General features: G+C 39.4%; 1 protein-coding gene across 1 annotated transcript in view; it reads left to right on the top strand.

The window, feature by feature from the left end:
- Positions 1-13,848, top strand: part of ndufs1 (NADH:ubiquinone oxidoreductase core subunit S1) — a 40,531-nt gene extending 26,683 nt beyond the window's left edge. The window contains exons 9-18 of the mRNA XM_043694482.1: positions 434-585; positions 1,476-1,621; positions 2,014-2,142; positions 3,963-4,092; positions 5,646-5,806; positions 8,253-8,407; positions 8,954-9,129; positions 10,284-10,418; positions 10,869-10,941; positions 13,334-13,848. Of these exons, the coding sequence (XP_043550417.1) occupies positions 434-585; positions 1,476-1,621; positions 2,014-2,142; positions 3,963-4,092; positions 5,646-5,806; positions 8,253-8,407; positions 8,954-9,129; positions 10,284-10,418; positions 10,869-10,941; positions 13,334-13,425 (1,349 nt within the window). The 3' untranslated portion in view covers positions 13,426-13,848. The remainder of the gene's footprint in view (positions 1-433; positions 586-1,475; positions 1,622-2,013; positions 2,143-3,962; positions 4,093-5,645; positions 5,807-8,252; positions 8,408-8,953; positions 9,130-10,283; positions 10,419-10,868; positions 10,942-13,333) is intronic.
- Positions 13,849-18,608: the final 4,760 nt, after the last annotated feature.

The following is an 18,608-nucleotide window of genomic DNA, read 5'->3' as shown; positions in this document are numbered from 1 at the left end:
CAGATAAATAGGCTCTAACAACAGAGAAAGAGTTAAGAATTGTCACATGTAACTACTAGTCAAATTTCTAATTCACTTAAAACTTTCACACACTATCAGACAGACATAGACATTATAGTTTAATGGTTTAACACACCACAATTAAATCTTCTGCATACGATGCACAACTTGAATCCCTCATCCCTGGAACCTCATGGCTTCAACAGGCGATTAAAAATTGACGTAATTTAAAGTTACTAGCTCAGTGCAGTGATATGGTCCTTAATGTAGAAAGTCACTGTTGCATACAGGAAAGACCATGTAAATGCACAGAAAGACATTACAAAACATGCCATGTGCAGCAAAGTCTCTCTGTTTCTACTTCTGAAATACTGATATGAATTTTATTTTGGAGGGGGGGTGCAGTTTGTTGATTTATTTTGAAATTTATTTGGGTATTATTTTTCTTCTTCACGTATTTTGCTCTGCAGGTTTGCATATGATGGCCTTAAGCGTCAGCGCTTAATTGTTCCCATGGTTAGGGGTTCGAAGGGACAGCTGGTGTTTGCATCCTGGGAGGAGGCACTAACACAGATCGCTGAAGCGGTAAGAAACTGCCCTATCTTGTATTGGGCTGAACATATTCATAAAATGTTGAGGGCTCAGAGGCAGAGAGCGATGTTATGCAATGGAGCATATCTACTCATTAATCCAACACAATATTTGCTTACTATCTTTGGAAAGCAAAATCCTTTCTTGTCTCATCCTTTCTGGGCTCTGTTAAGTCCTCTTACCCCACAGTTCCCTGAATCCTCGTATGGAGGTTTGTGGGTGGTCAAAACCTAGACATTTTCCAGGACACCAACAAAACATAGGGCTGGCTGATAAGCATGGAGGGCATCCGGGGGGACCATGATCAAGTGTAACCAAATGAGCAGCTGCTGGAGATGTGCTTAGTTTCTACTGTTCCATTCCATCCCCTGCTGGTGTGCTTCTTTCTTTGGGTGAGGAGTGAAGAATTTTCCATATGGATATATAATCTTAACTGAATATGAGATATAAAAATAAAAGTTCAGTAAAAATTTAAATGATTTAAAATTGCAGCAAGTTTTGGTGGAGGAGTTGGGGAGAAACTGCTGACACTGTCAGGAGAATTGGTTGTCAGGGCACTGAAGATAATTGATAAAAGTGCCAAAGGAAAGATGAAGCCTTTTTTCCCTTTAAGTAATGAGTTGATCTGATCCAGAATGCACTGTATGGAAGGGTGATGGTAACAGAATCGATTGTAGCTTTAAGAGGCAATTTAAAATAGACTTGACCAGGCAAAATCATTGTATTATGAGGTAAGAGCAGGGAAGCGACACTAATTTGACAGTTCTTTCAAACATGTGACTTAAGTAGGACCTGACGAATAGCTCCTGTGCTGTATGTTGCGATGAAATTCAAGATTATTTGCTTTCTAGCCCTCACTGTTGGTATTAATACCATGTCTACAGTTGCAGGGAGTACAGGATAAAGGTGTGGCTGCCATTGCTGGAGGAATGGCTGATGCCGAAGCTCTCGTGGCCCTGAAGGACATGATCAACAGGTTAAACAGTGATGCACTATGCACAGAGGAGATCTTCCCAATGGCTGGAGCTGGGTAAGAATGCCACACTTGATGATGTTCAGCATTGGAGAATAGAGCACAGGATTCCAAAACAAACCCAAGATGATGTTCAACAAGTTTGCGGTGGGACAGTGACACCACTGGAGTTGTTTGCTCTGTGTGATGTGTGACAGTTCAGTTTGTATTTAGCTGGCACATTTACAACTGTTGGATGCCCCATAATTTGTTTTAGTTGCACGGTAGGAAGCAGAACAGTGGAAAGTTATCGCCCTCTAATGGCAGGAATTGTAAACTACTTTTGCTAGTTGACTGCAGTCCTTTACACATCAATGCTTCAGCTGTTACCTAACATAGCCACGTGTCTACACAGTATAAAAACAGGGTGCAACAAAGTGCTTAGTTTGACTTTTTGCTGTTTCCAACAGTACAGATTTGCGCTCCAATTATCTGCTGAACACCAAAATTTCCGGAGTAGAGGAGGCTGATGTCCTGCTGCTGGTCGGCACCAACCCACGCTATGAAGCCCCACTTTTCAATGTTCGAGTCAGAAAGAGGTCAGTATGTGGAGGATTGCAAACGTGAATACTGTGGGTGCACACAGCTTTTATTCCTGGCTCGTTAATATTTCCTTTTGCTCACTGACATTGGCTGACAAATTCGCTAACAAGACTGCAGTAAGGGCTTGCATTCATGTAGCTCTTTTAACATCAAGTAACACCTGAAGAGCCTTCAAACAATTGCATTCAAACAAAATTTTACCTTGGTTTACAAAAAGACATATGGATAGAGTAGATGATCATAGGCTTCATCAAAGAAGTTCTGTTTCAAACACTTAGCAAATGAGAAAAGAGGAAACAGGGTGAGGAGTCTTAGAGGGGGCGTTTCACACCATAGAACTATCAACTGAAGACACCGTTGCCCATGGTGGAATGAATAAATCAGGGATTGCAAAAGCCCAGACTTTGAAGAAGAGTGATCTTGCAGCTTTGTAAGCCTGGAGAAATCACAAAGCTGTCGAAAGATCTTAATTAAAACCTGACCACAATATGACTTGGTGTCAGATTTTGTGTGAGAACTCTCCTATAAAGTGACCTTGAGCGATGTGGATAAATAGAGGTATATGCATATGTGACAGCTTGGTTCTGATAGTAGTGTATTCGGAACAAAAGGTATTGGGCCTAAGCCACATAACAGTATTAATGGTGAACAGATGAGCAGATCCTTGATCTTGTGTTTATTTGTTGGACCTTGCTGTCATATTTGTGTACATTATTAGACCCAAATTAAATATTTTTACAAAGCACCTTTAGCATAGTTCCTCCAGAATTTACTGGAGGCTGCATGTTACTTAATGCTGGAAACCTGTGGATATTCTATACTGAGTTTGCAGCTTTCAGTAGGAGTGCAGTATTGCACTTTAATATTCCTGGATGCCTGCTACATTATCATGCTCCACTATGACCTCTGTCACTCACTCACGCCTCTTCCTCCTCCATTCCCAGTAATAGAGTATTTTGCACACATTTGTTCTCAAATCCCACATGTACACAGCAGCTTTGGGCACCAATGAAAGCATATTTTTAGTCCAGAATGTTATCATTTTTGAGAGAGTTGAGAGGGAAGGGTGAACGAGCATCTGTGTTGTCAAGTCAAGCAGTTGCAAACTTATTTGAACTTCCACTCAAAGCCTTAATCAGTAAAGTCATAGAAATGAATGACAAATTGCAACATAGCAATAGGCCATTGAGTTCAACCTGACTATCTTATTGATCACCCTCCATGCAAGTAAATAATTCTGATCGCATTTACTCACCATGCTCCCGATATTGCTTTCCACTCTTTTCCTTCACTCACCTGTCTAATCCATTATGTATCTGCAAAATGTTTGCAACTCCATACACCCAGCTTTCAGTCTCCAATTGTGCAGACTAGCAGAGAGAGAACTAACATGTGCCCAGCAGTCAGCTGTAGAACAATATCAAGACAAAGGATTCTAACTGTGGAGAAGGAAGACAAAGGTAAAGTCACCAATGATCCAGAGAACCATAGGACTACCCTCATCAGAGAGAGAGAGAGAGAGATGAATGTCGGTGGTTTAACCTGAGGGTCACCACACCTTTAGAAAAGGGACAAAGCTGAGAAAACTGTACATTTGTGGTCATCTCAGCTGGTACAGCAATTGAATCTACACTGTTAAGCCAGCTATCCAACCAACTGAGTTATCCCCATATCATGGTGCTTTCAAATGTCACTTAACTGAGCATTTCCATCATTCTGTTGGTGTTCTTGAATAGAAGCCATTAAGGACTCTGTAATTACGTTGTGTTCCATAAAAGTTGATTCACTCCTTCCAAATGTTTGTGCCTTTTTACAGTTGGCTGCACAATGATCTCCAAGTAGCTTTAGTTGGGGCCAATGTGGATTTGAGCTACAGCTACAATCACCTAGGAGACTCTCCACAGGTGTTACAGGAGATTGCCTCAGGAAAGCATCCTTTCAGCCAGGTACAGCTCATGTCTCCAGGTTATCCCAATTTATATGCCATGTGAATACATTAAATTATTATAATCCATCTCTAATCAATTTTCATTTAATAATGTTGATGGAGCAACTGCTATATACTTGGTGCTTCTGCCGTGAAATTGACTTCTGCCAAAGTACGATAAATGTTGACTCATTTAACTCTTGAGAGTAAATTTGGCTCAAAAGTATCAGGGAGTAGAGCAGTTTGTCCTTCGGACATGATAAATGGACAGTTCTAATATGGGACCTTGATTGAGAAAACTAATATTCTGTACAGCAATTCATAGTTTTCATAGAACTACATTCGCAATGATTTCTGCAAGTGGATCTGACCACTTGGATGAGTTGTGATACACTGTGGATGAACAGTTAGAATTTCTTCACAAGTACATATACTGGGCTTTAGGCAGTCTTTTGCTAAAATATTTCAATTGATCAATATTGAACAAAACAGTTTTTTTTTAAAAAATAACTTATTTATTTAAAGTTAGAGGGAGCTGAGCGCAAAAGATTGTCAACAAATGATGTCGGATGTCAACTTTCCCTACATGAAAGAAAGTCATTAATGGGTTAAATAACCTTGAAGCAAAGTTACTTTATTGTGAAGAGTAAGCTTCTAAATTCTTTACACATTTTGTGCATTTGTGAAACAAAATTCTTAAATTCAGCATTTCACAAAGAATAATTTTTTTTGGCATTGTTAGCAGTACAGGTTGCCATCATTGAGAAGTTCATGATCTGTCTTACTGTTCAACATGTTCAAATTGGGCAATGAGACAAAAACCTGAGTTCAAAATTTATAATGCAAAGCTCTGTTGAACACTTCAAATAGAGTCATGTAAATTCAGTGCCCTACAAAAATATACACCAATGGAATATTCTCCTTTTTTTTTGGTTGCTAAAAATGAACTCCGATCAGAGTTTTAAGATCATTCCATTTCCCTTGCACCTGCCTTTAGAACCAATTCCTTAATGGCAGTTTCAAGTTCATTTGATTAAATACCAAAATGTCTTTTTGATCTCTTCAACAATTAGTCACCTGAGCTTTATTTTAAACAATACAAGCTAAATGCATGTTTATGAAAACCTCTGTTTGTGCTTGCACAGACATGATAGTAGGATATGCTGTTTCTTTAAATTAGTTGGGTCATTTAGATCCTGGTCTGTGAAATACTTGTAACGATTATATAAACACACCAACCTGTTTGGTTAAGTGTCTGAGAAGCAGTTTAATTGACAGGAAAACAACCAATGAATTGGTTGATTCAGTGCCCAGCTACCAGATTAGTGTTTGAGATGTTTATTTTGGCTAGAAAAATATCTTTATTTGTGATAGCTGATTTAAACAGTCAATCAATGTAATCGAGAAAGTATAATTACCAAAAGAGTAGTTTATAACTGGTATAGTTAGAGCTACTGGGGTTATTAGAAAATTGTAAAACTCATTACTAAATTAACTGCAAAGTGGCAAAACAAACAGGTACACTGACTTTGTACTTTTCTTCTTCCAATTCAACTCGCTTCCAAAACCCAGGTCCTGAATAAAGCAAGGAAGCCCATGGTGGTGGTGGGCAGTTCAATTCTCCAGCGGCGTGACGGTCCAGCAATACATGCCGCTGTCAGCACCATTGCACAGAATGCCAGAGCAGGCAGCGAAGTCGGAGATAACTGGAGAGTTCTAAACGTCCTTCAGAGGTCAGAAGTGTGATCAATGTCGCAGTGAAACCATTTGGTACTTTGGATGTGAGCCTTGACGTTCTAGTGAAATATTCACTAGATCTCTCTGGTTCCAGTTTCGGCAAATCTCCTCCCACTATTGAATTTATTATGATTACAGTACAGAATCTGACCCTTCTCCACATTCTACACTGAAATAACATTAATTTTCATAGCACCTATGACAGCCTCCGCGTACCCCAAAGCTGTTGGCAGTAAATTAAATTTTCTTGGTACCTAGCTGGAAGTGTAGTTGAGCAGGCTCACTTGAGGCAATCAAGAGGGCATTGGATGATTGTTTGGTTAGAAATAGTGTGCAAGGGTAAGGTGAAAAAAATCTGGAAATTGGCACTAGATAATAATGCTTCTTTAAAGAGTTAGTGCAGGCACATTTGGCCAAATGGTCTCCTTCTGTGATGTAACAGCTTTGTGATTTTTCAAGTCTAGTCCTTGTTATAGTGTAGGAAATGCAGCAGACACTTCGCACACAGCAAGCTCCCACAAACAGCAATGTGATAATGATCAAATATTCTGCTTCAGGAGTGTTGAAAATGAAAAGATTGATAGGGACACTGGGATGAGTTTTCTTGTTCTTTCAAACTGTGCATTGGGATCTTTTACGCTGATTTAAATGGACAGACAGGACCTTGCTTTAAGTTTACATCTGAAAGATGACACTTTCAATATTGTGGTTTTGCTTCAACACTGGAATTGCAGCTTATATTTGATGCTTCTATCCCTGGAATGGATCCCTCTAACTCTCAGGTGAGAGTGCTGCACACTAAGTCGCAACTGTAATACAAGATTGAGTCAGTGATTTATGGTTTATAGCACTATTTCAGTGATCTATTGATCTTCCAAGGTTTTATGCTTGATCTTGGGAACTGCTGAGTTCTATAATACGCCCCTACAAGCTACAAAGCTCCAATGGCACTACTGATGTCATACAATGTATGGTTTGTTTGACATTGGGCATTCACAAACCTTTCCAGCTATCTTTGGTGCTTTATAGACACATTTCTATACTTTTAATGTATTGACTATCTCTCAGCACCTTGCATTTCGCAACCAGTGAAGCAGCTATGCAAAAGCAGATTTGCTCGTTGCAGTAAAGTTAGCAAATCTTTAATACCAGCTGACTATAAAGAAGAGACCAGTTTGGAATACAGCTTAATATCTGAAGTAAGGCATTCTGAAGAGGGGTCATACTGGACTGAAAATGTTAACTTTCTCCACAGATGCTGTCAAACCTGCTGAATTTCTCCAGCATTTTCTGTGTTTTTCAGATTTCAACATCCATAGTATTTTGCTTTTATCCCAGCAATGTAGCACTCCTACAACACGGCACTGAACTGTCAGCTTAAATAATGTGACCACTTGACCCTCCAACTCGCAAAGCTACAAGAATATGATCAAAAAATAATGCCAATAATTTTGCTGTGGTCTCAAATAATTACCGAGCGTTATCAGCATAGAAACGGGCCATTCAGTCCAACTGGTGTATGCTGGTGTTCATCCTTCATATAAGGCTCCTCCCATCTCACCTCACTTTTTAAACATATCATTATATTCTTTTCTCTCTCATGTTCTTATCTAGCTTTGCCCTTAAGTGCAGCTATGCTGTCGTGAATTCCATATTTTAACAACTTCTTGTAGTCAGTTTGGATTTGGCTTTGATGTCATCAACTCAGCTGAAAGGCTGGGAGGTTCTCATTCACTCAGCAATTACTGAGGCAAAGTATTTGGGATATGAGGAGAGTCAATGAATTTAGGATTGTTCTCCTTTGAGCAGGGAACGTTAATAGGATGATTTTACAGAAATTATGAAGAGATTTGAGGTCAGGAGAAACTGTTTACACTGGCAGGACACATTTCGGCTAATTTAAAACACAACAAGAACTCTGGGTGCTGGAAATGAGAAACTGAAACAGAAATTGCTGTAAAAACTCAACAGATTTGGCTGCATCTGTGGAGAGAAAGTATAGTTGACTTTTCGGGTCCAGTGACCCTTCTTCAGAATGCCTTTTTTGTTTATTGCACAGATTTTTGTATAATTGGCAAAAGAACAGGAGGTGATGTGAGATTTTCTTCCCATCAGAAAATTAAGATTCAGAATTCATTGCCAAAGAAGGCTAATGAAAACAGATTTAATAATTTTGGAAGAGGAATTCCATATATACTCGAAAGAATTTGTCGTACTACAGCTGAAAGAGTGGGGGGGTAATTTATTAATTCTTTCAAAAAGTCAGCACAATGAACTGCATGACCATCTCCTTAAGGGTATGTTTGTCTGAAATTAGAGATTAAACTCAGCAACCTTTTTTTTTTGAGTCATGAGTTATGTCTTGATTTCTGGCCTATGTTGTAATCCGTTGTAGTTGTTTATTTGAAGTGAAGTAACAAAGATGCGTGTGTGTTCATGTAGGGTAGCTGGCCAAGTAGCTGCTCTGGATTTGGGATACAAAGCTGGTGTCGACTATATCCGGAAAAATCCCCCTAAAGTACTATTCCTTCTTGGAGCAGACAGTGGCTGCATCACACGGGAGCATCTTCCAAAGGACTGCTTCATTGTTTATCAGGGTAAGCATCAGGGCAACTGTCATCCACATAATGCTGTTGAACCTCTGGAGTGCATTGCATTGGTATAATGGCTGCTGACTCTCCATTTAGTGTAAAGAGTTCTTGACTGGGGCAGAGATTGAATTTCATGTCTGGAGGAGTACTTGAGTCCACAATCTTCTGACTGCGTGCTGCTATAGCAGACACGTAGTGACCTCACAATGCAGGGTCACAGTTTAAAAACTAGTCATGATTGGAGACATTTTTTTGGAGTCTTGCCTGAGAGGCCACAAGAGTACCAGGTGTAGAAATAGAAATATTGTAGAAGAACAATAAATTACAGCACTTTAATTTGATGTTACGTCCTAGGGGGTAGAACAGATGGAACTATCCTCTGTTCTGAAATCAGTTACAAGATACCAGATCTGAAATTGCTTGTTGCTGACTGTGATTGCCAATTTTGTAATTGCTTTGTCTTGATGTCCCTCAACTCGATAAGCGTGGAATTTAAAAAAAATAAATCAGCTGTGTCAAATGATCACTGACTTTTCATGTTTCCCTTTTTAGGACATCATGGAGATGTCGGAGCCCCCATGGCAGATGTTATTCTACCTGGAGCTGCTTACACGGAGAAGAAAGCAACATATGTCAACACAGAAGGCCGTGCCCAGCAGACCAGAGTGGCAGTAACGGCACCTGGCATGGCCAGGGAGGATTGGCAAATTATTCGCGCACTTTCCGAGGTACAGTAGAGTTTCCGTAGCATAAAAACAGAGTAACAGGAGGGGTCCACTCAGCCCACAAGTCTGTTAGGCTATTTAATTAGCGAAGTGGAGGCTGGCTTCCAGCTGCTCTATTTGGTAGCAGTTTTATTTCTTGTCCTGGCTCCATTTGATCCCATAGGGGACCATGAAAATCTAACTCCACAAAGTTAAAACAAGGCGCAAAGTTTCAAATCCAATTCTGTGAGAAAGCAAGGCAATTTTAGTAATTCAAAAATTATATCTTCGGCTATACAAAATATTGTCGTCTTAATTCTCAAATGTTACTCCCTATAGAAATTAAATGTTTGCATGTTTTAAAGTGATCCACATGCCAGGGGAAAGAGCCTGTCAAAGAGTTTTTAATATAACAGTTTCCACATTGTTGCTCTTTAGCACCCATCAGCCCTTTCTCAAGTTGATGTAGATGTCATGCTCCCCAGAGCACATTTGTGTGATGTGGAACAAATCCTTAATAAAACATTGACTCTGGTAAGCCTATCATCGATACAAAGAAATACTTGGATCGATCGAGCATTTTCACAACTTTGGACACTCCAAAGGACTTGGCAGCCAATGAGGTAATATTAGAGAGTTGTGATGTAGGAAGTATGGTAACCAGTTTATGCACAGCAGAATCTCTCAAACAACAGTGATGCAATAATGATCAAATAGCTTTTTTTCTATTTTGGCTTTGACATACCAGTAATGATAAGGACACTGGAAACAGCCGCTAGTTTTTGTTTGAAATTGTACAATACCTTTTTGTTTTAACATTCACTAATATCTCATTCAAAAGACTGTGCCTCTAATACTCCAGCACAGTATTGAAGGAGTGTTGCCTAATCAGATTTGGTGCTAAAATTTCTAAACTGGAACTTAAACCCGCAATCACGTGAACTTTGACTGAGTATCAGGATCAAGTCTACAATTTATTTTCCTTAACCATATGGTTCAGTACAATACTGTATAGAACACTATTCCATAGAACTGTTTTTAAAAAAACTCTGCACGCAAACTCCGTTTGCTTTTTCAACATTTAGAAGTTCTTGTTATTTATCCAGACCAAATTTTCCCTAGTTTAATTTAAATTGGAAACTGCAGTCTTATGTTCCTAATCATTTGTCTCTTTGCAGGTGGCTGGTGTAACACTTCCATATGATACTCTCGATGAGGTCCGTGACAGGTTGGCTGAAATATCTCCAAACCTGATCTGCTACAATGATGTAGAAGAGGCCAATTTTTTCAAACAGGCAAATGAGCTAGCAAAGGTCAGCCTAATTTCACTGTTAGCCTGTTAGCTTACACTCTGGTGTCCAAACCCTTCCCCAGTAGCTTAATTATTATAGCATGCAACATAGTTGAAGCCTAATGAGACATTTTGTGCAGGATTGGTGAAATGAAAAACTGTCGTTTGGAAATGGGTTTTAAAAGCATCATTTTGAAAGGAACAGCGATCAATTGAGGAATGACTGAGGTTCAATGACCAGACTTGCAGGAATATAATCTTCTCATAAAAATATAGGTGACAGAAGACTACAGAGTGTCAGGAGAGACTAGGTCATGATGATTTTAAATATTGAGCCAGGAAAGGAAACAATCAAGGGCATGAGAACTGAAATGAATCAATGTTTCATGCTATATGCATTAATTCTGATTAATTTTCTTCTGTTTGTTAATATCTTGAGGCAGTGTCTGACCCTTTCTCTGCTTTCTTACAGCTTGTGAATCAACAGGTCTTATCTGAGCCACTTGTTCCACCTCAACTTACAATTAAAGATTTTTACATGACAGGTACGTGTTAATTGAATATGCAATGGGATATTACTTGGGAACCAGACTGGCTTATGCTTGTTTCAGGATAAAATCTGGAGATGTTGTTCTTTTGATTAACGGGTTAAATGTGCTGTTCACCAGTAGTAACCATGCTAAAGAACAATTGCTGCTTTCTCTGCAATTGTGGGATACCATTCTGTTTGAAAGACCCAGCAACACTGTCAGCATCACCATCAATATTCCACTCAAACTGATTTTAATATTTTGCAGACAGTTTGTGTGTAGAATAACACAGAAATGCAGAGGTTTCTGCCAATAATTCTTCAGGGAGTGTGCTGTTAACATATTTCCCATCCCTATCCTGTCTGTAGGGTACAAACCCTGGCCAAACGATAATGTTCATTTTCACGCCATTGGTTTTCCTACAAAAAAAAAGAAAAGTTTGTAACATGTAGAATGAGATGAAATATGGTTTTCAATTATATATTAATTTCAGAATTGTTGCAAAAAATCTTCACTGGTCCTGAAAGGTTTATTTTAGTTTTGATCCAAATCCAGCTATGATTTAATTCACTATTTGAAAATCTAAAATAAAAATAATGTTTTTGACTGCTACATGTGAGGCTACTTCAGGATGGTTGGCTTTTATTCTGTTTGCTCATGTTGCTGTTCATAGATCTGGAGGTCCACCGGTTTTAGAATGACCATGGGAAAGAGGAAGTTGGCATCATATATATTAGTCAATCCTTGTTGGCAGTTTTCTTTTGAGGTCTGCAACTCATGCTGATCCTTCACTACTAATTGAAAAATATAGTCTGTTATGTAATATTGCGCAAGTTATTGCATTAATTAAATGTCTTTGTAAAATTTCAAGTGTGTACAAATAGCTCAGTCACATGTCTGACTCCGCTTGCATTATCTATTCCCTTTCATGTGGATTAAAGTTCCAAGACACTACTTAGGAACGCAATCAGAGAAAAATACAACACCTTGCTAAAGGACCATGTATTCGAGGGGATGATGCAAATTTTGATCAGAGATAGATCTTTAAGCAGACGAAGCAGGTGCAAGCATAACCAAGTTTAGGGAAGGAATTCCTGATAGCCATCAGTATTGAGGTGAAATAATTCATTCATGGGATTTGGGTGTTGCTTGCTAGGCTAGCATTTATTGCCCATCTCTGACTGTCCAAAGGCAAACTACATTGCTGTGGGTACAATTACATATAGTTCAGAGCTGGTAAGGAGGGCTGATCTATTTCCCTAATGGATATACGTGACCAGATAGGTGTTTATGACAATACAGAGCACTTACGTGGTTACCATTAGGTTAACATGTTTCCATTTCCAGCTTTTTATACAATCACTATTCGCCATCAGCCATGGAGGGATTCAAATTCATGTTCCCAGAACAATTGCTTGGAGTTCTGGATTACTTGTTCAATCTTACCCACTTTATCTCTCTCGCTCTGTCCTCTTTTTGATGGGACTGTGGAGATTTGGAAGAGTTGATGTTCATGGTGGGTGAAGGATGCAAAGTTGCCTAAGAATGCATCGAATCAATTGAGTCCAGGGTGACTGCGTCTGTGCATCCTAACAAAAGAAAGATTTTCGTTCATATAGTACTTTACCAAATTCAGATATGTACTGAGGACCACCAAGAAGAAATTTGCCATGAGTTCAAATGCCACACTAAAATTATACAAACAGCAATGAAATGAACAGTTGGTTGATCTGCTTTTGCCATTGTTGATGAAGGAAGTAATGTTGAGTAGAGCATCAGAGAGCAAATAATCCCTGAGAACCATTGGAAAAATTGATTTGGGTGACTTACACTCCAGGACAGTGTCATATTCTTGGAGATAAAGTCAGAATTAGTGGTGGCTAAGTCTTAACTGACTCCAAAGGCAACAAACTAATATGAAACCTCAATGGGCCTCAGATCTCTGTGTTATTTGCTTGTTTCCCTTAATCTGTAAATACACCTGAAGGTGTTATCACTTGAATTTTGGATTTAGTAATAAGGCAATAGCACTGGAAACAGCCAAACCTCCAAATTTCAAACTGGACAAACTAGCCTATAAGAAATCTACGTCAATATGTGTGTACACTTTGTAGATCAAATTGTCACAGCTTAGAACCTAATTGTGCTAGCAACATGATTGTGTAAACACCTTACGTGCAATTACATGAAATCCTGTTGTGTAAATTGAAGCCACAAAACTACACGCATCAGAGTTAAGCTAAAAATCGAGCGATGACTGTGTTTTCTTGTTGGATTGTTTTGTTCTGTGGAGAACCGTGTTTAAAATATTGTGATGGCTGTAAGTAATGTATAACAGATTTCAGCAGAAGCCTAGAATTATTCAACTTTTAAAGTCTTTGCTTTTCCTGGTTCCCTTTCCCTATAGATCCAATCAGCAGAGCCTCCCAGACTATGGCAAAGTGTATCAAAGCGGTTACTGAAGGATCCAGTGCAGTTGACGAGCCTTCCATCTGCTAACGTACACTGACAAAAAAAATCTCAGGCATCGGTGTTGTGCTGCTGTAGCTGAATTCTGCACAAATATATGTAAAGGACAAGCTTCTAACGAAGATTGAGTTCATGCTCGGTTGTATACTCTGAGCATGATTAGTGAAGTTGTATAATGCTCAGTGAGGGGCGGGGGAAATGTATGACACACTCCACCTATTTACGAGCTACATAATTAAAATCTGTTGTGTTAAGTAGTACAAATTTCCACATGAAATTCAAAAAGTTTAGTGTGATAATTGGCTGTGTGATAAGCGTCTGATTATGCTGACTTTGTGTTCAAGACAGTTATTATTTTTGTGCGTTTATCGCAACCTTCTCAAGGAAGACAGTGGTTCTTGTAATGCTGCAATCAAATTTTTATGGGAAATAAATGTATATCATAGGGGTGAAGCCAATGAAATGTATTGTTTGATACAAACATAGAAAATGGTGAGAAACTCAGCAATTCTCGCAGCATCTATGGAGAGAGGAACAGAGTTAACATTTCAAGTCCAGCATGACTCTTCAGTTCCAAAGAATTGAGAAACTGTTGCTGCTTGTCTGAGATTTCCAGCAGCTGCAATGTTTTGCTTTTAAATGTATTCTTTGGGTGACTGTAATTAGTGTCCTAGGTCATTTGGGTCATGCACTGTGAACTGGTATCTGACATTTAATCAGAGAGATGTATCTGCCCCTGGATAAAAGTGCCTATGTATCTCTGATCTGTCCTCTTGACTCGCTCAAACTCCTGTTTGTCATCAAGGCCAAAACTTTGAAACTGCTAAACTCAGCTCTCTCATCATTGATCCTTTAACCAAAACAAATTGCATTAACATAGCATGTTTAAGATGATGAAATGTCTTCAGGCAGTTTACAGAAGTAGTATGGAACAACACTGGCAAAATTATTAGAATAAATTCAGAAGGACAGTATTAACTGTTTGCAAAGTGCAGAATAATCAAGGACAGTGAACATAGATCTGTTTAGAGAAGGTCATGTCTCACTAATTGACTTTTGAAAAGAGAACAAATAGGTTGTTGAGCGCAATGTAGCTGATGTAGTGACATTGCTAAAGTCTTTGGTCAGCAAATTAAAAGCCCTGAGGACTTGAAGTAGAGTGGCGATTTGGTTTCAAAATTAGTTCAGTGACAAAAATCGTAAGGTGATGGTTGAGATGGGTTTCTGCAACTGAAAGGGTTTTTTGTTGTTGTTTTTGACCATTATTTAGACTCTAGTACAGAGATCATGATACTTAACTAGTCTGTGTATCATCTGCATACTTATGTACTTTGCAGTGAGGAGAACATGGTAAATTGTCAGGAGAGGAGGAAGGCAGTAGCCCATGGGTTTACATATTATGACTAGACTATTAATCCAGAAACCAATTAATGTTCTGGGAACCTGGGTTTGACACCCACCATGGCAGATGAAATTTGAATTCAATAAGAAAAAGATTTGGAATTAAGTCTACATAATCACGATGAACTTGTTATCCATTGTCAGGAAAATGCTGTGTGGTTCACTGCTGTTCTTTTAGGGTCGGAATCTGCCATCCTTACTTGGTCTGGCCTCTGTGACTTCAAAACCATAGCATCTCTCTAGGCAATTAGGGATGGACAATTTAATGCAGTGATACCTATATCCTGTAAATGAATGAATAAAACAAAAAGACAAACATGTTCTGGTCAGTTGGACAGAAAAATGAAACATTATTTCACACTTCCCCCGATTGAATTTAATGTATTTTGGAAGATGCAGCAAAGTAACGAATGTTAGAAAAACAGAGGAATCTTGGCAGATATGTGCATAGATCTTTAAAGGTCTGCTTAAGGTGAATAAGAAAGCATTGGCAAATAATCCTATATTAGAAGAGGCATAGGAAAAAGAGTGGACAATTTATGCTTGAACTGTATGCAACAACAGGCCACAGGTTGAGTATTCTGAACCATTCTTTGTGCTGTAGGAAAGAAATGATTGCGCTGAGTGGGTGCAGATGAAATTTACATACATGTTGCCAAGACTAAAAACAATTGCCTCTGGTAAAAGATGAGATTACTTGAGGTTGTCTTCCATGCACCAGAGGAGGCTGGTGATTTAATTGATATGTATAAAATTATGAAAAGCTCCACAGTGTTAGTAGGGGTGACCCATTTACTATAGTGGTGGGTGTAGGTTTAAAGTCATTGATAGAAGGATTAGAATGGGGAGATGAAAGGAACATTTGTTCAGGTAGAGGGTGAGGGAGACCTGGAACACAGTGCCCGAAAGGGTTCTTTTCCATCAGAGACTCTTACTGTATTGGCACTGTGAAGAGTCACAACCTGCAGAACTATGGGCTGAATGCAGGAAGATGAGCTAATTCTAGGTAATTCTGTGTGATAGGCCTAATGGCCCGTTCCACTGTTGTAAATTTTAAATTATTTCTATGAAATGTTGATGTTAACCATGTTTTGTCATTTTGCTCAAAGAAGTAGATGCATTTCAAAAGAGGGAAAAGGGTTAGGGACAGGAGTAAACCCATAAATCTACTTCACCTTTTATTGTAATCTTGGCTATTGCCTTTCACCAACATTACTCTCAAAATACTTTATGCCATTGATAATGAAAATTTTATCAACTTTTACTTTTCAACCACATAGCTTCCCTAGCCTTCTGGGCAATAGAATTCCAAAGATTGATCATATGCTGAGTAATAACACTTTTCCTGATCATGGTGTTAAATGGCAACCCCCTTATTTTTAAATTGTGCCCTTAGTTCCAGGTCCCTCAATTTGGGAAAACATCTTACCTGCATTTATCCTGTCTATCCCTTTTGATAAACGAGTGTTTTGTAGATTTCTATGAGATTACCTTACATTCTTCTAACCTCTTGCGGATACAGCCCAAGAATGCCCAATTTATTTTCGTCAGACAATCCTGTCATCACACGAACGAGTCTGGTGAACTTTCATTGTATTCTCTCTATGGTAATTCTGGAATATATTTCCTCAGATACATAGAACCAAACTGCACTGTACTGTGGGTAATCGTGTTGAAACCTACAACAAGCTTAACGGGACAGACAAGGTAGATACAACTAAGGTTTTTTCCCTGAGTTGAGGAATCTAGAACCAAGGGCACAATATAAAAATAAGGTGATGCCATTTAATCGTATAACCAAGCTCCTGTACAATTGAAGCAAGATTTCAGTAATCTTATACCCAAATCCTCTTGCAATAGATACTAACATTCCAGTCGCGATTTCTATACTAAGCTGACATTGAACCCGAAGGAATTTTATTCCAACTTCTGAACCAAATGAATATGAAAGCTTGTGTATTTTAATGGAATATACACTAAGGATGAGGATGTATCTGATCAAACTCACGATCATCAGCAGAGTGAGGTGACAAACAGAGCAGAGAGAAGCATCTTTGAAGAAAGGGAATAAGGCTTCACACTCGAAAGCTGTGTATAAGTGTAAATGAATAATGTTACAATACAGAAGAGAATGGAAGAGCCTTATGCTGGGGGAAGGAAAAACACAGATGTACAGAGACCCAAGCATAGCGATGACCTGGTAAAGGACAGTAGTCTTCAAGATTGTATGTGAAGGCAGCCAACACCCAGAGAAATAAGGGATGGTACGGTGTGATTATAAATTATATTGAAAACAAGTCATCTTAAAAACAGCCTGGTGCACATAGTGTGTAATGTAAAGATGGACCTGCAGTTAGGTAGCATGTTTTAATTCCTTAATTAGCATAATTTCTTCCCAATTAATTAAATACTTGTAAAGTTTACCAAGTTTTACAGTCTTTGAACGTGCGTTGACAGGTCCAACAGACTTAATTTCCGACACATTCCAAAAGTGAGAGATTTTCTCTGTCACTTAGAGTCATAGAGATGTACATCCTGGAAACAGACCCTTCGGTCAAACCCGTACATGCTGACCAGATATCCTAACCCAATCTAGTCCCACCTGCCAGCACCCGGCCCATATTCCTCCAAACCCTTCCTATTCATATACCCATCCAAATGCCTCTTAAATGTTGCAATTGTACCAGCCTCCACCACTTCCTCGAGCAGCACATTCCATACCCGTACCACCCTCTGCGTGAAAAGGTTGCCCCGTAGTTTTCTTTTATATCTTTCCCCTCTCGCCCTAAACCTATGCCCTCTAGTTCTGGACTCCCCGACCCCAGGGAAAAGACTTTGTCTATTTATCCTATCCATGCCCCTCATAATTTTGTAAACCTCTATAAGGTCACCCCTCAGCCTCCGACGCTCTAGGGAAAACAGCCCCAGCCTGTTCAACCTCTCCCCATAGCTCAAATCCTCCAACCCTGGCAACATACTTGTAAATCTTTTCTGAACCCTTTCAAGTTATGGGTGGCACGGTGGCACAGTGGTTAGCACTGCTGCCTCACCGCACCAGAGACTCGGGTTCAATTCCCACCTCAGGCAATTGACGGTGTGGAGTTTGCACATTCTCCCCCTGTCTGCGTGGGTTTCTTCCTGGTGCTCCGGTTTCCTCCCACAGTCCAAACATGTGCAAGCTCGGTGAATTGGCCATGCTAAATTGCCCGTGGTGTTAGGTGAAGGGGTAAATGTAGGGGAATGGATCTGGGTGGGTTGGTGTGGACTTGTTGGGCCGAAGGGCCTGTTTCCATACTGTAAATAATCTAAAACATCTTTCCAATAGGAAGAAGACCAGAATTGCACACAGTATTCCAACAGTGGCCTAACCAATGTCCTGTACAGTCGCAACATGACCTCCCAACTCCTGTACTCAATACTCTGACCAATAAAGGAAAGCATACCAAAAGCCTTCTTCACTAACCTATCGACCTGCCGCTCCACTTTCAAGAAGCTATGAACCTGACTCCAAGGTCTCTTTGTTCAGCAACATCCCTAGGCCCTTACCATTAAGTGTATAAGTCCTGCTAAGATTTGCTTTCCAAAAATGCAGTACCTCCTATTTATCTGAATTAAACTCCATCTGCCACTTCTCAGCCCATTGGCCCATCTGGTCAAGATCCTGTTGTAATCTGAGGTAACCCTCTTCGCTGTCCACTACACCTCCAATTTGCCCAAGTGTTTATTGTTCAGCAAGAGACAAAGCTGAAGTATGCCTCAGTTTGAACTTATGTGCACATACTTCCAGTCAGAATGGAGTCTCGGTACTGAGT

The sequence above is a fragment of the Chiloscyllium plagiosum genome, chromosome 7 (genome assembly GCF_004010195.1).
Source record: "Chiloscyllium plagiosum isolate BGI_BamShark_2017 chromosome 7, ASM401019v2, whole genome shotgun sequence".
Lineage (NCBI taxonomy): Eukaryota > Metazoa > Chordata > Chondrichthyes > Orectolobiformes > Hemiscylliidae > Chiloscyllium > Chiloscyllium plagiosum.
This window is presented reverse-complemented; position numbering and strand designations above follow the sequence as displayed.